Source organism: Metarhizium brunneum, chromosome 1, assembly GCF_013426205.1.
Source record: "Metarhizium brunneum chromosome 1, complete sequence".
Lineage (NCBI taxonomy): Eukaryota > Fungi > Ascomycota > Sordariomycetes > Hypocreales > Clavicipitaceae > Metarhizium > Metarhizium brunneum.
In genome coordinates, this window is record NC_089422.1 from 6,475,001 (window position 1) to 6,495,222 (window position 20,222).

The 20,222-nt window shown below is 50.0% G+C and overlaps 5 protein-coding genes across 5 annotated transcripts; 4 read left to right on the forward strand and 1 right to left on the reverse strand.

Annotated features, from left to right (window-relative positions):
• Positions 1 to 1,532: 1,532 nt before the first annotated feature.
• G6M90_00g019640 (uncharacterized protein) lies at positions 1,533 to 3,488 on the forward strand (the record flags this gene model as incomplete). The annotated part of the gene is made up of 1 exon (XM_014693092.1): positions 1,533 to 3,488. One exon carries the CDS (start codon positions 1,533 to 1,535, stop codon positions 3,486 to 3,488), a length of 1,956 nt encoding a protein of 651 aa, XP_014548578.1.
• Positions 3,489 to 5,953: 2,465 nt separating this feature from the next.
• G6M90_00g019650 (uncharacterized protein) lies at positions 5,954 to 6,514 on the forward strand (the record flags this gene model as incomplete). The annotated part of the gene is made up of 2 exons (XM_014693091.1): positions 5,954 to 6,223; positions 6,281 to 6,514. The coding sequence occupies 2 exons, from the start codon at positions 5,954 to 5,956 to the stop codon at positions 6,512 to 6,514; spliced, it is 504 nt and encodes a 167-aa protein (XP_014548577.1).
• A 4,766-nt stretch (positions 6,515 to 11,280) lies between these two features.
• On the forward strand, positions 11,281 to 12,408 carry G6M90_00g019660 (uncharacterized protein; the record flags this gene model as incomplete). The annotated part of the gene is made up of 1 exon (XM_014693090.1): positions 11,281 to 12,408. The coding sequence occupies one exon, from the start codon at positions 11,281 to 11,283 to the stop codon at positions 12,406 to 12,408; it is 1,128 nt and encodes a 375-aa protein (XP_014548576.1).
• Positions 12,409 to 13,430: 1,022 nt separating this feature from the next.
• Slc6a7 (Sodium-dependent proline transporter) lies at positions 13,431 to 15,472 on the forward strand (the record flags this gene model as incomplete). The annotated part of the gene is made up of 2 exons (XM_014693089.1): positions 13,431 to 15,008; positions 15,065 to 15,472. The coding sequence occupies 2 exons, from the start codon at positions 13,431 to 13,433 to the stop codon at positions 15,470 to 15,472; spliced, it is 1,986 nt and encodes a 661-aa protein (XP_014548575.1).
• Positions 15,473 to 15,670: 198 nt separating this feature from the next.
• Positions 15,671 to 19,915, reverse strand: candA-C (Cullin-associated NEDD8-dissociated protein 1, C-terminal part; the record flags this gene model as incomplete). The annotated part of the gene is made up of 3 exons (XM_066129839.1): positions 15,671 to 16,135; positions 16,195 to 19,615; positions 19,677 to 19,915. The coding sequence occupies 3 exons, from the start codon at positions 19,913 to 19,915 to the stop codon at positions 15,671 to 15,673; spliced, it is 4,125 nt and encodes a 1,374-aa protein (XP_065985971.1).
• Between the last annotated feature and the right edge of the window lie 307 nt (positions 19,916 to 20,222).

Genomic DNA, 20,222 nt, shown 5'->3' on the forward strand with positions numbered 1-20,222 from the left:
TGGTTCCGATTGTAGAGCGAACGCATCTGATTGATCGAGAAGTACGCTGGGATCCCCGGGCACCAGCAAAGGTAGGGACAACCAACCGGGATCGAGTCTGGTGGACTCAGTGCTAGCTTAGCCACCCCTTCTATTAGTAATCAAAAGTTTGGTGTAGCCGGCAAATGGATGAGGCAAAGTACTCGCTGGGGATTTTATAATGGCGCTGGAGCGGTATGTAACAGTCATCCCGGCGAATATATGCTGGGGATAGTATACGATAAGATATGTCGGAATAGGATAAAGCTGTTCTATGATTTTCTCAACCTAGAATAGTACATACAGTAGAGCGAGGACGAGGAACCTTAGAGAATAGCTTAATGCCAGTCAAGCATCTACCACGGGGTCCGGTTGCACGAGATGGCCTAGACAAAACCCAGGCGACGGCCAAGGAACAGGAAACAGAGTCGGTCTAGATGTATTGATTTATCTGTTATTTATGCTAATTCTCCATTTATTCGTCCGTCTTGATTTACTTTTTCTCTTCTCTGTTTCTACTGGGCTAGGGATATCCATGCAGAGCAGCCTGTAAACCGGGCGTTGGCACAAGTACCTAGTTAGTCGTATAGACCGGGGACGTTTTTATCGACAAGAAGCGGCAGGGCCATGAATGAACTCTTATGGTTCATAAGTGTTATAACCGAAGATCGTTATCTGGACGCTTAGCCCTGCCGCTGCGCCTGGTTCCAAGAGTCGAGTACCATGAATTTTTGGCAACACAAGTGCCGACGACACTGACACTCCAGGCTGACAGAAGCGTGGTGCTGACTCGTGGTGCCATGTTTCATATATGTACAGTGCAGGCTCGCCAAGTTTCAACGCACGAGTGGCTTGCGTGCCCATTTGCCCGACAAACGGCGGTGGCGGCAGTTATGGCGCGTAAAAATAAGCATAATAACGGCGCAGTTGAAGTAGGCGACGCCAAAAAAAGAGCCGCCCGTCAGCGGGATGATAAGACCGAGATATTTAAATTTACGTGGCATGGAGCATCAACATTGAATAGATCATGAGCCACTAGTAGTGGGGCTCTAACAGAGGTGTGCCAAAGCTGCCAAGGCCAGCACTTCAATGTTTCCATATAATAACATTAACGCCAAGCACTAGTCCCATGGCACCGGCCTGGGCTGTGGAGCCAACGTGGCGGCGGCCCCAGGCGCTTGGGAAGGCACAGCCCCACCACCTGCCCTCGCCGATCCGGGCAAACTCAATCTTGCCAATTGGTCCTGGACTCCTGCATATCAATTGACATCATCAGATTTGAACTTGACATTCCGGCGAGGGTCGGCGGCCGGATGTGTTCTTGCAACACGGCCAGCCCCCGAGTACCAAAAATGAACATGGATTCATCTCGGTGGAAAACAAACCTCGAGCAGATTATTTAAGTCCTTTGGCTGCCCGTTCTCTGGATTGAGTGTCTGCACCGCTACGGCTTTCCTCACCCTCTCTTTAAGCCCACACTCATTCTCTCTTTATATACAGTCTTTCTGCACAAGATGAAGCAGGCAGATCAACAGCCAGGAGGCAATGCCCCGGGCTTCCTGACCCGACTGGCCATTCTAGCCATCGGTATTGCGCCGACTCTGGTGCTGTCTGTGGCAGCCTCGCCTGCAGCTCTTCACCACAGCCGCCAGGCCAATCCCGCCGACACGACGGGAGACTTCCCCAAGCCGGATGACCCCTTTCATTTCATACCTTGCATTTCAAACAAAACCATCGAGGGCATCCCCTTGCTGAACGATACGAATCCCCAAGAGACCTGGAGAAAGATGTTTGACCCTAACCCGGACAACTGGAAATGGGGGCCAGCGCCTGGCAATGCGACAACACCGGGTTCCTCCAATTCCACTCAAGGGAGGGGTCTTCACCTCTGTGGATACCTGGATGTGCCCATGGACTACCTCAACAAGTCGGATTCGCGAATTCATCGCTTGGCCGTTGCCAAGTATCAAGCCTCTGGGCTCAAGGGGAAGGGCGCTCGAACTATCGTCATGAACCCCGGTGGCCCCGGTGGGAGCGGCGTATTCTTTGGCCTTTCTGGGGGCTACTATTCGCGGATACTAAGCAATGGATTACTTGATTTCTTGGGCTTCGACCCTCGCGGCGTGGGCTTGTCACAGCCCACTATTCGCTGCTACCCGGCTGCGCTCCACGACCGTTGGAACTTGGCGGTTGGTAAAAGTCTCAGGGAGTCCCCGTCTCCTCGCCAGCAGTTGGAGCTGGTCAACGCCGTAAATGACGCCAGGTTCAGGGCCTGCTTCGAGAAACTCGGCGACGTCCCGCGATTTGTCTCAACAGCTTCAGTCGCCCGCGACGTTGATGCAATCCGCGTTGCCCTTGGAGAGCCAGAGCTAACGGGATACATGGCTAGCTACGGTACTACGCTTGGCCAAATCTACGCCAACATGTTCCCAGACAAGGCAGGACGCCTTATCCTAGATAGCGTTGACTACTCTAGAGAGCACAGAGTCACGGGGGGGTACGCAGGGACTAAGGTCCATAGCACCACAGATGCTTGGAACGAGGGTTTCCTAGGAGAATGTGTCGCCGCCGGCCCTAGTAACTGCGCACTTGCTAAGCCAACGAATGGCTCCGGCGTGACCTTGGACAGCTTAAAGGAGAGGATGGCAAAGCTCCTGGACGGATTGGCCGAGCGTCCAATACCAGCTTACGACGAGGATAAGGGGCCAGTTATTATTACATACAGCCTTATAATGTGGTGGATTAGAAGGGCACTCTATAACCCGAGATATTGGTTAACACTGGCTGAAGCACTCGCGGATTTGGAATCTGGCAACACTACAATAGCGGCCCTTGTAGCACACGGGCAATTTATCCACCAACCACGAGAACCTGAAAGGCCTCTGGCTCTTGCGAGTGAGCTCCTAACCATGGTGGTATGCGGAGACGCAAGCGCCGACGGCCCTCCTGCTAGTGGCCTCGACTTCTGGGAATCCCTCTGGCGTAACCTGACCGAAAAGAGCTTTCTCTCCGGGGGTAGTCATTTTGTAACCGTGTTTCCGTGCCAAAACTATAATAAGTATTGGCCCCAAGGCGCAGCGTTATATCAGGGAGACTTAAATAACAAGCTTAAACACCCAGTCTTGCTCATCGCGGAAACACACGATCCTGTAACGCCTCTTAGAAACGCTCGCGAGCTTCACAAGGAAATGGGCATGGAAAATGCCAGGCTAGTGGTACACCATGGGTATGGGCATGCTTTTCTGTCTGATCCATCAGACTGCACTATTGCTATTATTCGTGAATACCTGCTGAATGGCACTATTCCAGACAAGAGAGAGACCGACTGCTACGCCAATGGGAAGCCGTACCGCAATTCTACCCGTACAAACCACAAGCGATCCTTGCCCATGGTTGGTGACGGGTTGGAGAGACCTGTACATAATGTTCACATGCCAGACTGGGTAAACATGCAGCAAGGTGGCTTATAGCGTTGGAGTTCAAGTCACACATGTCCCACTAGGCATGGCGTTGGATTCTTTTCTATTTAATGTTGTCAATAGAATTATTTCAGTTGTCCACCGTGCAATCGAAGCATATTGTGAACACACATGTATAGGCGGTCGTTCTATCGCGAGGCCCTCTTCGTAGCACGAGCTAATACGGCGGCGGGCAGTCATATCCAACACTTTTTGTCTCTTGCCCAGGATCCTCTTCGGGTGAGAACTAGGTTGTAGCGATTCATCTAGCTAGTTCAATCGCAAGAAGCTTTCTTGCTAATTGTCAGGCTGCTTGGCATGCTCTCCGACTCGGGACGTGAGATGGTCCCAAAGCTCACGCCGAAACATCGCTTGGTCACTTGCCTGCTCCCGTTGGTTCAACCAGAACCCGGGGTTAATCGTTGCAAGCTGGGCACCACGAGCAGACAGAAGAAGCAAAGTTGATGCCTGAAAGACAAGTATAAAGAGTGGTTTGTTGAGCCAGATACGCCTGTCGATGTTCATAGTAGGTTCCTCAGCTAATAATAAAGGGGACACACCTGACGAGATACACGGCATGATATTTGTGCAACTTGTCGTTTTTCTATTCCGGGCCGTTACAAAAAAGGATCTGGACGTGGTATACGCCCATTCACCGCAAGAATAACGTTAACCTCACCAAAATCCAAAAGCATTATACTCTCCGCCTTTACAGTTCTTCAGGCTGCAAGCTTTTGCGCCCTTGTAATGAAGTTGTTTGTAGTAGTACTTCTTCATAGTTCCGGGCGATTATGTGCGGTGCGGCGGTGACCGCCGTGGCCGGCAGAGGAGTACCTGGAATAGCGTCTGATAAGGTTCGTGGCGCAAGAAGCATCTCGGCTTGAGCCTAGAAGTGAAAACAGGTGTACCTACTGTCACAGAACCGGTCACATAATTGATAAGTGCTGGGTAAAATACCCGGAAAGGAAACTCAAAAATAACGGCATCAAAAAGGGCAAGAACCAAAAAGGGAAGGCCGTATCCGACAGCATCAAGGACCTTGAAGTAAAGCTAGCACGCTACGTGCAAGAAAAACGGACTTGAGGGAGACTCTGAAAAACCCATTGCCCTCGCCGCAATGTTCTACGACATCGACCCGGGTAAATCAGGCGAGGAGAGCCTCTACCATTTAATGACACGAATTTCCCTGCTGGACCGTTTCTGTTGTCCGATCGACCCGCCGCGACTTCTCTGAATTCGAGCACATCATCGCTGAAGATGAGGTTAAGGCTCGAGCCGACCTTCAAAATCATCAAAAACCGCCGCCTTCAACAGCTCCAGCAGCTATTAAAGTGACACGAATAGCTTCAACAGCTATTGGCCTCGATGCTGTTGATCTACCTAGTTCTTATGAGCCTGGCGGCAAGGCCCCTGGAGCTTACATGCGTTTTGCAACCGCAATTGAAGATGATGACGATGATGACGGAACCACGGCCTCAACACCACAAAAATTATCGCCAAAAGGCTTATACCGTCCCTTTACAGAGCCACGATAGGGCAGCCAAGATGCCTCGTTTATTTGGGATGATGATATCACTGCTGAATTTGGAGATAAAATGGATCAAGCCTTCCAAAAATTAACACAGCAAGCGGCCAAGATGCATAATATTATGCGACAGACAGTGCAGGCGATAGATATCTCTGAACAGTTTCAATTGAATTGATTGAATTGACTTGTTGCGACCGTACAGGCAGCTTCTACGTGATCCCCATACAAACATCTATGGGGGCCCGGTATCGGTTGTCGAAGCGACAAAGCCACAGCCAGATCGGAGCAGCTATCAAACTTTCAAAAGCCAGCATTCGAACTATAAAAAAGTAAACTATTATGCAAGTAATGAAGCCTTACATCTAAGTAACTTCCCAACAGCGACTAGCGAGATTAATACAAGCGTAAAATAGTTGATCCGATACGCACAGGGTCAACGAGACGGGAGTGGCTTTATTCCGAGGGTGGTTCTTTGCGCCGCCTTGGCTTCTCCTTTTGGAAATCCATTCGGTGCGCACTTGCCTTCCAAAGTTTGAGAGCTAACATTGAATTGCTATGAATGAGATTGTCGCCCAACTACCGTCCGTGACAAGGATCCGGGCACATGCAAACAGAGCTTGACTCGCAAAGAGGGCGGACTTGAGATTGGGACTTTGTCAAGGGTCCTCTTTTCTAGTCCCTGCCGCCCCATCGACAGAAAAATCTCATGATATCCCCGGCAACTATGATTTGCCGCATGTCCGTAAGCGCAATACGCGAATGGGTTTGACGATTCCGTGTGCCGTCTCATGGGCTACATGGATGGTTACAAATACTTAGGTAGAAGGCCGCCTAATCAACGCAGACTCTTTCTCTCCAATATGCTCGCCTCAGTTATCTGCTAACAAACTGCGCTTGTTCCCGCAATACGCCGACCGTGTCATCTAGAACTTGATCGAGATTTACCATCATGGAGCTCAGTCGCATTATTTACTATATACTTAGAGTCCTACAAGTCGCCTCGGGAACCATCGTTGCTGGCATTACGGGCTTCTTCCTTTACCAGTCGAACGCCAGCACATGGGATCTTGGTCGTTTCATTTACATTGAGGCGGCTGCCAGTTTGTCCTTGCTGATGGCAATTCTCTTCTTACTGCCCTACACCGACGCCTTTATCCAAATACCTTTCGATATCATCGTCAGCTTGTTATGGTGGGTCACATTTGGCTTGCTATTCAATGTGAGTTGGGTCATCCCTTTGCGACCCCCAACACACCAACTGACCAGTTCATGATAGTTCTTGGGATTCCCCTGTGAATGGGTTTTTGAATGGATGGACGTGTCACCATTCGATCAGCAGTGCGGAAAGCTCAAGGCTGACGTCGCCTTTTCATTCACGGCCGCGATAGTTTGGATGGCATCGGCCATTGTCAATATCCTAATCCTACGCCGCGAAGGCCGCCAGGAGGACACGGATGTGACGAACCATTATCGACAGCGAGAGATGCGTCGCAATCCCAGCGTGGTGTAAAAAACAGACTTCATAATATGCATCCACACCGATTGGGCGACGAGTGATGATTTGGCGTTGGGGATAGACTGATACCAGAGCAAGCAGTAATGCGCTCACGCATCATGTATGATATTTGCTTGGCTGATTTTCTCCTTCATGTGATTTTGGGTTTCAGGGCAGGGAAGGGAAGCCTTTACACATTTGTTCTCACGCCGTAAACCCATAATGCTAATAGCCATGCTAAATTTAGTATTGGCCGCGTTATTCCCTATACCCTGGTCACCAGCATGTGATGTTCTCAGCAGGCTGCGAATATCTGATGACTCTTTGACGTTGAATCATTCTGGTCCCATCCAAGATCTTCACATGATAAATCGCGCACTTCTTGTGCGCCTCGTGGGAACAGCCCAGTAAGCCCCACATCTCGCTGGCCGTTGACCGTTCAAATGTTCGAATGTTATCTTCGGGTTATGGCGCCGCCAGGGACATCGACCAGAGTTTTTGGTATTATGGGGAAAGAGAAAAACCCACTGGATGGTGTTTTGCGTTTGAAAGAGATTCTGACATCTGTTCCGTACACCTTGGCTGGTTTAGAAACAGTAGTGGCTGCATTTTGAGAATGATTTTGGCATTTTCCACGCGTGCAGCGTCCAAGCTGCGTGGTGTGCCTGGCAATCAGGTGCCGTTCGTGATCCACAATGTCCATCAGGAGTCGTCTGGTTTGAGTACCTGCCAGGGGTCGTTCCAGAATGTGTTGGGGGTACGGCGGCCCGCTTCACCGATGGACCCTTTGAGAGATTAGCCCGACGGACACGGACAGATCTTCAGATAAAAGGGTCCTGACCTAGGTGAGTTGATCTAATCTCTCCGGCACGGGTTGGACAAATCCTTTCCGGTGGCCGCTCATCAATGCTTTTTGCTGCACTTGTTGTTCGTGTCGGATTGATTCGTAGTCCGTTGCATCCTAGGATGGAATCTTCTGCGCTTGGGACAACGATGCATTATTGAGGGCACACGACGACTCTGAATCGGTCAATGTTCTCCTGGCCGTGCATGTATAATGCCTGCATTTTTAGCCAGCACGAATTTGATGGTATCAAAGGAACCTGGCTATCAAAATCCGGCCTAGTGAAGGACCGAATCTTGATATTTTTCGCCGCCTTGGCCAACTCATCACCACCGCGTGCGATATCGTATGCCCAAGGCTCAGACCATCAACCAATGCCCATCCACGCTTTGAGCCATGTACGGCACACAATCATGCCTTCATACATTACATAATCTAGGTACCTAGGTAGGTATTTACAACTGACGAGTGTTTGCTCTCATGCCAAAATCTGCATGTCTGTGGAGCGTATCCATAGAATGTCCAAACTCAAGTCTTGGTCGTAAAGTCTCGCTTCACCGTCTTTTGGACCGAACAGCAATTGACAACCCTGACGCTTTGGGGCTCAATATTCATGCGCCGTCCTCGAGTGTGTACACTTAGAAACCCGAAGTGCTACCTGCCGTCGCATGCAGAATAAGGGGACGCCAGAAGTGTGAACGCATCCGGTCCTGGAATTCGTAAATTACCTCAATAATAGTGATTTCGACCCGTTTACTAACCCATGGAGTTTGTTCCATTGCCTTACTATCTGAGACGAGGTCTAATCCACCCTCGGTGAGATTTGTTCTCTACCTAGGTACTCAAGGACGTGATCGTCATGTAAAGGTAGTCTTTCGAATGTGGATACAATATTGTATCGGGGCGACTCAATAATTCCACCGAGCATACGCTGCAATTATACGGCTAGTCTAGGCATAACTTCCTGGAAAGTTTCTCCGACCGACATGGTTCAACACGTCCTGCCGATCTATCTGCCATCCGAAGTAGGAAGGGATTCTCGTTACTTCCATCTATTAGTGTCATGTCGATGGTAAAAGTAGTAGGACTAGTAAGAAAATAACGTGAAGGACGGGGTTCATTCGGACATGGAGCCAGATGTGACTTTCCCGCCAGATATTGCGGACATCCTTATCTATTAACCAAGGGACGACTATACAGATTCACGACTAGTCATAGGTCTCATGAGGTCAACTCGCAATGATGAGATATGCGTAAAATATGCTTCAAGTTGTACCGACTAGAAAGTTGAATGAAATACGCCGTCTAACTCGGCAATACTAGATCGTTGTTGCAGATGCAGCACATTCAGCAGACCGGTGTTCTATCGCGGGAGGCGTTTAATGTAATCTTTCAGATAAATTTTGTATGTTGTGCCCTCAAGAAGTGTATTATTATATGTGTTTCTGTATAATACCTGCATGTAACGACGAATTTTGCAAATATCAACACGATTTCTTTGCTATAAGTTGTGCTATACAAGACCAGGCACCAGCAAAAATACTGTATTTTCCTGTTCGGGATGTCGCAATCAATCAACATCCATTGACTTGACTTCTGATATGCTGCTGGCATCGGCAGCTGTTAACGTATTGAGACGCAGGAGTGGTGTTCTCCTGGCGAGTAAATCGCCGCCAGCATTCCGTGTTACAGATATATTTGCTTCAGTTGATAAAGGCACGAGCATCGCGGAGGAATCTTGGTCCCTGAGACTTGTGAAATACAAGCGTACTACTCCCCCAGCACCAATATTGACATTTGCATCGCTTACTGTGAGCTCTGCGGTGAATACACCCGGAAGCGAGCAGCTATCGGACCATGCGACGAAGGCCATCCTGCCACTGGACCTTGAAGCAACAATTACAAGCACCGAGGATCTCTGGATGAGCAGTGGTATGCTATATAGATTGTTGTGTTGAATTGATGTGCAGTCCAATATTAGTTGAGAAGGGCCGTGAAGGAGTGAAGGAGTGAATGAGTGCGCAGAATCAGGCACAAGGTATGCAATTCGTGGCATAGGGGATATGGGCAGGAGAAATTTGAGACTGCGCCCGTCTGAGTTTACGGATATCATGCGGTAAACTTGGAAGGCATATCCAGTGGCCAGCATGAGTTGAGAGATGCTTTGACTGGTCTCTTGATGAGGCCAGGCCATGCAATAAGATCTTAGGCATGATTCCAGCACGGCCTTCGGATACATGCTACTATCTGATCTTACCCCTAAGCTCCGGTCGGTTTCAAACGGCATGTATTATGCGAGAAAATGCCGCATACAAGACATTTTGAACAAGAATTCTTCCATCATGCTAACCTCAGAAGGGTTGTTATGCTGACGCCAGTTCTTGGCGTTGAAGAGAAAGAGGACTAATTCATATTTTCAAACACGCTGGTAAAAGAATAAGAACTCTGGGTGCATACAACCAAATTGTGGATTGGGAGGGAAGAGCTGCACCAGGATCTATTGAGGAATTTGGTCACGACAGTCTGGCTTTAGCATGTAGCTCATGAGACAAGCAAGTAAGGGCGAGGTTTGTGTTGATAAAGAGACAAATGAACCTCACAGGCGTGTCGCCAATTCTCAATATTGGCCAGCAGAAAACACGGCTTTAACAGCTACGTATTTGCTCTCCATACAGTCACCAAGATTTTCCCAGATCGTCTCTGACCTACATCTAACAAAACGGTTGTCCGTCTAATTCCTTTGAACCAATAACGCGCAGCACATGATGTTGGTTGATCAGAGGGAAAGCAAAGAGTCCATGTTGACTGCAAAATAATTCTGCTTCCTTGGCATGAATCTGAGAGTGGCACATGACCTCCAGGCCACTCACGAGGAGGCGATCGCAGACTGATGAGTTCTATGAGTTTCTCAAAAGGGGGAATCACGAAATTTTTGACCTTTGGTACTGTGAGCTGACAAGAGTAAATGGGCGTCTTGATTCGGAATGGGTATGCAAAGCTCATGCTCAATCTCGGGAAGAAGGCGCAAGAATTTATTCTTGGCGAGTATATGTATGACTTCCAATGATGGGATTAATGCCAATTTCTCGAATTGAACTGACACAGCGGTAAGTAGCCTTCACGGACCTCGTTCGTGCTTCATAGTTCATATGAGTTGGGAGCTGGGTGGGATCACGGAGTGTTCTTACGGACCAACACATGGCCTCACTTATTTTCATGCTAATACTCGCTACTTTCACAATGCTCCGGTCTATCAATATAGGCGTCCAACATGATTCTTCCTCGGGAGTAAAACGACAACCATGTTAGCAATGAAGGTTCTGTATACACCTTTGTAAGTGTTCTCGCAGCCGTCCCGACTAGTCGGGGGCGACAAGTCTATGGGACTTGCTCGAAAAGTATTGTAGGGTCAGGTGCAAATTTTTAAATTACCATGAACACGCTCAAGCCCAGAGAGCTGCCAGAGCCACTCTGTGCGGGCGCCTCGGGTGACATGGTTTACGACGTTGTACAACGGAAACACCGTTGACCCTTGAACTTGGCAGTCACTTGTCGCACAGCAAACCTAGGGGGGTATATCACATAAAATACCGTGGCGTGTCCACGCCCATTTAGGGGTTCAGTTCGAGGGTTCACTTCCAGCAGGGTCAGTCAGCAAGGATAGCAGAGACCAAGTCGGCGGGACTGTGTAACGTTATTTCGCATAGAAGCCTCTTGCCTTGGCTTTTTAACGAGTGCGGTTTCTTGGACACTGCTATGATATGTGACGGTATTAGCAAAGCCATTTCTCGACCCCTTGGACTCCTGTCATCTGTTGATCCCCCCTGATGTCTCTTCACCACTTAAAAGCTGAGCACATCAACCTCTTACTCGCACTTGGTACTCCAAGTTCTTGCTCAAACTCCACCCTCATTTCTTCGCGCATCCTTCCTTCACGATGGCACCCACCTCGCCCTCAGCGGAGGAGTGGTTTAACCTCGCCGAGGCTTCCCCGCTGGAGATCGCGGCCTGTGGATTCGTACAACGGTGGGATGCCGCTGTGAGCGAGTTCAACCAACGCGAAGCTCATGACTTGGACTCGTTACTCGGCCCGAAACGGCCGTCCACCGATATCCAGTCGTGGCAGAAGTCTTGGACCAAGTTGGAATTTGAGAGAATTTCCAAATCCAATGTCCATTTACTCAGAGCCTGGAAGTTGTGTTGCAACTTCCTTCACGCGTCACCTATCGCGATCCTATCACCGCGACATGGGATAACCTGCGAACGCTCAGAGTCGCAGGAGACGGCCCGAAGCGGCAACCAGTACGCCCTGTGGTCTGAGGCGTTCTGCCAAGCACTCAGCTGCTTGGTCTGCCATCCCATATGGGGACAGAAAGCGAAGCGGCTTACGGCCGCGATACAGTTTGCGGCAATATGCCGCCTTGATGATCGCCGGCCGTGGACACTGGCGAGCTATTCGGCAGGGGGTCGAGACATGAAAAGGCTGAGGCAAATCGTCTCTTCCCAAAGGAACCAACCATTGCATGAGTTGTGCGAAAATTACAGCTTGGAACAAATGGCCTGTGGCCAGGCGCCGTCATCGCATTACATGCTCTTCTGCCATATAGGCACCTATGCCAGGGAAAACCAGGGTCAAATGATCAATCATTCGCAGCACTTCCCCCCTCGTCTTGCAGTCCACATCTCGGATCTTGAAGCCATCACAAAGGCCATTCATCATCACTATCCCGGCAGCAAACGTCTCGACTTGATGTATAGCGACGTCATTGCTGGGGCCGCAACCAAGATACGGCTGCAAAGTGCCTTCCCGAGCAGTAGCGAGCTCAAGGACACACACATCAGGTCGTTTCTGAATGAATTACGACTGGTTCGCCAGGATGTGTCTTCCAACAAGTCCGTTGGTCGGGCTCCGCCACCGACGACGACGACGTCTGTCACGACTACCGCCACTAGAGGAGCCAGCTCGCGCCGCTCCGCGGGTATCGAGAAGAAACGGAAACGGGCCTGGGGCAGTAGGGACAAGCACGATAAGCGCCGGAGAGAAGGAGGATGCGAAGCCGAGTAGGTCATTGCGGAAGCTTGCGTATATAATGTAATACAAGTTGAAATTTTGTACAGAGGTTTCCTGCCTCCCAGTAATGATGACACCTGTGTCGACTGTGCTCCGAGACTGCATGTGCCTTTGAACCTTGAAATGGCTTGCATGACCGGTTGAAGACGTCAGCCGGTAAATCTTGTCACCGCACCGTGTCGCAAACATTGATGTTCCGCTCCGGCCTCGCATCTCATGTGCCTCCCTTAGTGCCGGCCATCCGAAAGCCACATGAATCTTCAGGCTCGAGTGATGACTTGATTCGAGGACGACGGCCCCCAGGTTGGGGAAATGTTATGCTTAAATCGCTCTCTCCGCAATGATGTACGCCATGGCTGCTGACCCGCACCATCCGCCCCTGTCTTGGCGCTTGATGGCACGGCTACAGACGACAACATGCCAAAACGAACCCCCGCGCCGAAACGGTCAATCTCAATCCAATCTACTCCTTGTACTCGCAAGTAGTGCATGGATCCAAACAGCCGACCATCTACGTGAGCAGCATTCCAACATTCACACGGAAAGCAGGCAGAACTGAAATCTAGATTGGCCACAAACCCTTCACTACCCACCATCTCGATGCCCAGAGCCTTGGCACGGAGGCAATGAAGAAACACGCACTTTCTGTGGATAATGGCGTGCCGCTGCTTTCCCTCAACGGGGTAAATCTGCCAAGAAGCTACCAGGTGTCTATCCCTGGAGACGTTGTCAGCCTTCGCGCCGAGCGGGCCTGATGATTTCAAGAAATGCAGGCAAGGGGCGAAAGGTCCGGGACTGGAAACTACCAGGTTTCGGGTGTTTTGGTTCGACATGAACTTTCTCGGTTCAACTTCTGACATTTTACATATTTTCTTTTCAACTTGCTTGAATCGCTGGCCCGTGGCAATAGCATCGTGTCAGAATTCCGTGGCTTTTGCTAGGCGTGTGAGCCCTCGCCCTCGGATCGCAACCTCATAACAAGTCCAAAAAAAAAAAGATACAACGGTTGGTCTACAATGGACAAACTCAAATCGATAACCAAGTACCTCCTTCCATCGCCACAACAATCATCGGATGGCCGGGACCAGTGGCCCTCTCGGACTGCCTTCCTTCTCGCGGCAATGGGCGGATGCGCTGGCATGGGCAATCTTCTTCGGTACCCGTCGCAAGTCTTCAACAACAACGGCCTGCAGTGGTTCATACCATACCTTATGTGCGTCTTCCTCATTGCCATTCCCGTCCTGATTCTCGAAATCGCCATTGGTCAGGCGTACCGTGGAGGTTGTGTGGTTGCCAACAACTCCATTCATCATCGTTTGAAAGGCGTCGGGTTGAGTTTGCTATATGTTGGATTCGTGGTCAGTCCATACTTCGTGACAAATCTGGCTTGGATCATGATTTACTTTCGGAGCTCCTTTCAGAGCCCATTGCCTTGGGAAGGGCGGGGCGAGGACTTCTTCTACGAGGACGTCGTGGCCAATGTTGAGCCTGTGCCAGGTATCCTTTCTGCAGATGGGAACGAGGTCATCAAGTATACGTCGTACCCAGGGATAGGCATGATAGGGGAGACTGTTGGATGGACCGTGTTCACGTGGTTTCTGGTGTGGGTGTCCATCTTCCGCGGCGTCGGGCTCACTGGGCGGGTAGTCTACTTCACAATGGGGCTCCCGATTGTCATCACCATCGTACTCGTCGGCCGGTCATTGTCGCTTGAAAACGCATCCCAGGGCGTCAAACTCTTCTGGGCCACTTGGAACGGTGATAAGCTCGGGAGCGGCGAAATCTGGCAGACGGCATGCGGCCAAGTCTTCTTCTCAACCGGCGTCGGCTTCGGCTACTTCACCTCCTACGCATCGTACAATCAGAAATACTCCAACGCCGTCATGGACTCTATTCTCATAGTGAGCAGTAATGTCCTTTTTGAGAACATTGCCGCCTTTGCTGTATATGGTGTCGTTGGCTTTCTTGGCCTGTTCCCCCAGGAAGGTGTGCGTCTTGGCAGCTTCACCGTTGGCTTCATCACTCTCCCTTCTGCCGTCACACAGATGCCCGGTGCTAATTTCTGGGCTGTTCTACTCTTCTTCACGTTGATGGTTCTAGGGTACAGTTCCGCGTTTGCCATGGTGGATGCGCTGGTCACGCTGGTCATGGATGCGCAGCCCCGATGGAATCGCTCGGTTGTCGTGACAGTCATTGTCATTGTGTTCTTCTTGCTTTCTTTGCCGTATTGCACAGAGTTTGGGTATTATCTCCTCACTGGCATAGATCGATGGACAAATGATGTCGCGCTGGTATTTGTTGTATGGGCAGAATGCGTCACTTCGACTACTGTATATCGGTGGAGAGACGTCGTTGGCCAAGTTGGACTTCCCGCCTTCATTGGGTTTAACAGTGGCTTCTTTGGAGGTATGATCCTCGGCGTCGTAATAGCTCAAGCGGTGTCGCCGGCCTCTGGAGCAGGTGTGGGCTTTGGGTTCTTCACTCTTTGCACCATAGCCTCCGTCATTATTAGCAAAAGTCCAGAGGAGCGCACGCCCAAGTTCTGGCGAAAGAATATTTTCACTAAACGGCTATGGTACTTGGGTTTCTACTCCGTAAGCACAATATCCGAGGCTTCATCTGCAATGCCGGTTTATTAACACTTTCCCAGGGCAATCAACTTCGCCGAGACCTGAACGAGATTATTGGTTGCGGCAACAACTGGGGTATCCCATTCTTTTGGGCACCTCTCATCCGCTACGTGTCTGCACCAATTCTTGCAATCGTATATAGCTTTTCCTACCCGTCCTTTTATCAGCTTCGTGAAGACCCGCTTCATATCTTGGGGTTTGGTGTTGGCCATGTTGCCTTGCTCATTGTCGGATGCGGTTTTGTTCTTCCCAGGTGGCTGGATGTTCTGGTACCCCCGACTCGCCGGGGGGAAGGAAAGTTGGATATTGGAGCGAATGCTTCGCCTCTAAATTTACAGTTGGATCGAACAGATAGCTCTGAGGCGGCTGAGACGAGTAGCAATAGAAAGCGGGGGACCGACCATGTAAGAACAGCGCCGAACGAGTGAGACGGTCACCCATGTTGTGGACGTCGAATGGCGGTACAAACCAACTAGGTTCCAACTACTCCTTTGTCAAACTTAGCTTCAAGGGCATGCTGTGATGTTCGGGTGGGACAGAGCTACAATCATGTATCATTTCTACTTCGTAATTATAGAGGTTTTTCATCTTGCCCCTTTTGTTCCGAATGACGGCAGCGCACTCATTTACACCATTCGGGACTGAAGCTCCTTGCTCTCCTCTCTCAAGCCCTTCAGCTGCTTCTCGAATTCCTTGTTTGCCCATTCCCAGTATGAGGTCCATATACCAGCTGCCCCAGCATTGCTAGTAACAGCACCGGCATTGCCAGTCATGGCCTTCATCTTGTCTCCAAGTAATAATGTGACCCTCAGCACACTCTTGTTAGCCTCTTCTTGCTTCTCAACATCTTGTTTAACAGCATTATCTTTGAGTTTGATAGATAATACTCCTCGATATGCTTCAGCAATAGAGTCAAGTCTCCGGGCTGTCTCGTCCGGATCAATGACAATGAGTTTCGAGACCATGAGATTGCAGAGCTGTCGGATGTCATTGTCGTCCTTTAAACCGGCCACAACGCGATCATAAAAGTCAATATTGTTGATCCGCGTAAACGCGGTCTCCATGAGGGCGTACAAAGTCTCGTAGGCGCTCTAATTTATCAAACTATTAGCAAACTGCGCAACCAGACATAACCAATTATCGACTGTACCTTTCGGACTTCCAGACCGTCATCCACAGTATGTTTGAATGGGCCCAACATGACCTCCTTGACGAGTTCAGGTTTAATTATTGATTCGCCCAGCACAAACGGCATGAGCTCACCAAGATGTGGCAGAATAAGGTCAGGCTTGTTGTGTGCCGCAGAGTTGAGGGTTGACATGGCTAGTCTCCGAATTTCTGTGTCCGTATCTTGCAACATTACCAGAAGCATGTCGATCAGATAGTTCTTCAGCTCATTATCAAATGCTTCATCGCTCTCAGGGAGAGCGTAGCGGACGGCTTGCACGGCCATGCCTCGAATGCCTGATGATGTGTCCTTGAGTAACGCCTGATACGAATTAGCAACAAAGAAAATCTCAGTTTCAATGAGCAGAAATACCTGAAGCTTGGTCATAAAAGAGCTGGGGTCAAGGATCACCAGCCGCCCTACACATTCAGCACAGACAACTCTGTTGTCGGCAGTTTCTGAGGCCTTGCGTAATTGATCCCAGATAGGGACGGCGTATTCTCGTATGTCGACAGATTGGACGGCAATGGATAGAAGGATCTCCTTGATAGACTGGATAAGAAGATACTGAGTGTTCCCTCCCGCTTGCATATTTTCCAAAATAACAGGCAGGAACTCTGAGGCGTTGCCTGATCCAGCGCGACCAAGTGCAATGGCGGCTGCAAGAGATACTTTATCGGGTTCTGAATGAAATTGGCGCAAGAACAAGTCTGGTCTCATTGGTGATGATGATCCGAGTCGCATGCCAGTTTCTCCAAGGACTGCGAGGGCAAGACTAACCCGAGCCTCATCACCAGTCTTGGAGCTGTTTTCCAGCTCAGAGATGAAACTATCAACAGAAACCCCTGCTGAAGTGTCACCTGTGACAAGCAATGTGCCGATAACTTTGCCAACCACGGAAGGGTCACCGGAGATACTAACATCCTTAAGTAGCCCTTGCATGAGCGTCTGGCTGGCACCACTTTCACCAATCCTGGCCACAAACTCCAGGAGCTGATCTAAAGCGATCCCAGCAAAGTGGGACTTCAAGAGCTGGCAAAGAGCGGCAACCATATCCTTAGACACTGTGACATCGGCATGTGACGGTGTTAAACTGGCAAGTATAACCAGAGCCGGTCCAAGCAGATGCGTGTCGCTATTTGTAACGGCTGGCATTAATGCAGAAACAACGCCATCAACTGTCTGCTTCTCAAGTTGACCCTGAGAGGCTTTTGACAGGATTAGATGTTTCAAAGCATTAACACTTGAGCCCCGCAGAGATCGATTCGCTTTGCGAAGTTGGGCTGACAGTTCAAGTGCAACATCCTGGATCCAACCTCTCTCGAGTTCACCTGGGCTTGATGCGAATGCCGCCACATTATCCACAGCACGCACCGCAGCAAGTCGAGTAGTTTCGTTCTTCAACCTTTCACGTAAGATGTTCAGAGCCTTCATCCGCTTATCTGCAGACAAAAGATTGGAGCCATCGCCGAAAGTCCTCGAGATTAAAGCGCCTAGTGCATGAATGGCTCGTTGGCGAACTTCAGCATCAGCATCGTTTGCTGAGCCCTTGTCCATGAGGACTTCATAGAGTGATTCTAGTTCGGCCTTGAACTTAGAGCCCGAGTTTCGGGAACGTGGAGGAGTAATGGTCTTCACAAGCTCTTCAGCAGTTCTAATGGCTTCACTAGAAATCTTGTAAAACCGATCATGTACTGCATTAATAACTCCAGCAACGATACTCGTAAGATAGGGCTGGAGGACTGACGACGAGTGCGTCTTTGAGATGTCGCTAATCAGTCGTAATGTTGCGATACGAAGTGTGCTAAGCGTTGCAGATGCAGAACCCCCGGCAGAAGCCAATGATGAAACTGTGGCTCCGTGTCCAGTGGACTTTGCAGCATCAAGAACCGAGCCGACAAGATCTGGGAAGAATGAAGCCAAGCCCCCTCGCTGCACCAATACAATGTCATCCAAAAGGTTGATAATAGACTGCTTTGTAGGCACAGTTTTGCCTTTTAGTTGCTTGATGGATGCCTTGACTATGCCAGGTGTAAGTTGTGCCAAGTCCGCGCGAGGGCCAGTAGTAGGCACCCTCTCCAGAACCGGTGACGTGAGACCGGAGCCCGCCATGAACTGCGAAACTGTCGTTGCAGTTCCAGCGCTGCTCTGTCTCCGACGCTTGCGGTTAAGTGGCGCGGGTGCTGCGATAGGAGGATCTAAATCGTCCAAGGAAAAATTAGCCACATGTAAGCCCTCGCCGGTCTTACGAATAAGAAGTGCTAAGGCCGAAATAACTTCCAGCCTGACATTTTCTTCGCGTTCATCGATGCGCTTAATGAGAGAAGGGGCCGCCTGGCTATACAAGACGCCATTATCCAGGAGGTCTCCGCTGCCACGGGTTGATATGAGGGTATATAGGGCCTTGGCAGCACATCGTCGGACCTTCCAACTGGCGTCATCGTCGTCATCTTCAAATCCATCATCGGCATCAAATCCATCATCTTCATCCTCTTGGTCTTCATCCTCATCCATATCAACATCGTCGTCTTCCTCGTCAACCGCATAGTTGGGGTCATACTTGAGGTATCGGAGTGTGGCCGCAATGATATCGTCGGTGAACGGACGCATTTCTTGGGGACACGAAGCAAGAAACGCCTCAACTGATACCAGGGCTGCCTCCCGAACTTCATTAAATTCGATACCAATATCTTCTCCGTCACTGAGCCTTTCCAGGTGATCTTGAAGCTCTTCTTCAGAGAGTGCTTTGAGCATAAGTGGTACAGTACTGGCAATGTGCGGCCCAAAGCGAATGGGAATAGAACGAGCCATACTTCCTATAATGGAAATGTAGAGACGTCGCGAAACATCACCGGTGCCAGGGTCAGAAAGCCTGAAAGCCAGCCTTTGAATAACGTCTCGTAGGTGCTCATCCGCTAGGTAGACAGCAAGCATAGAGATGGCAACGACTGCCCGCTTCTTAACGACAGAAGAATGTCTATTGCTCTCAAGAAGCTGCATAACAACGTGTTGCATTGCTTCAACCTCGACAGACTGGAGAAGGGGCCCGAAGCACCGCACTACTTCTATCAAGACGTCAACGGTTTCTGGACTGGCGTCGTCTCCCTGCAGCATACCCGCAGGTACCGAGGGTAATGATATATCGGTCGTCTGTCGCCTTGGAGTGGCCGCATTCGGCCCTATAAGACGAGGAATAAGAACTCGCCGAATAGCGTCATACGATTGTTGAACATCAGGAGTTGTGGAAATTCCTGGAACTGGGCGAGGGAGAGCTATTATGACAGATCGAAGGGCGAGTGAGGTGACGGCATTGTCGACCGAGTTCTTCAGTACCATTGAAGATAGTTTGTCAATCATGGGCGCGATAATAGCCATAGGGACTTTGCCAACAAGGGGGGCAACACTACAGAGGATTTGTTAGGAAAACTCAGGAGGTTTTATCACCTGGGGGCATTGTTGCAGACCATTTAATAGCCATATTCTGCACCTCGCCGTTCTGGTCATCGAGCGTCTTGATGATACTATCAACCGCTCGAGCTGCAGTATTGTAGTCATGCTGGAGAAAATCGGGTTTGGCTATATTCAACAAGTGCAAAAGGTCGTTCAGTGACATGAATCGGAAGTCGGGATCAGCATCGCCCAGTTTAGAAACGAGGCTTGTCACCGACTGCGGTGTCGGGTTGATGTTGGCGGTTGCCGCCATGCTCACAGCTTGAGCTTCTTCCAGCGGGGATGGCGACAGTTAGGTTTGGCTCCAACAAGCTTTCGGGAGGAGAACTCTTGTAGACTCTGTAAAGACTCGAGTTTTTTTTTCAAGTTGGGCTCGCGAGGCCAAACTTGGGTTGCCTCAAATTTACAGAAGCAGTTGCTTTTGCCTTGTGGTAACATGCACAAACAAAAGTGAGCAAGTAGTGGTGGGAGCAACGGATGACGACCTAAGGTGGGGTCAATCCAGTCAATTTCTGGATCCGAGCTTGGAGCTCGTAGGCAAGCGCGGGGGCTCTCAAACT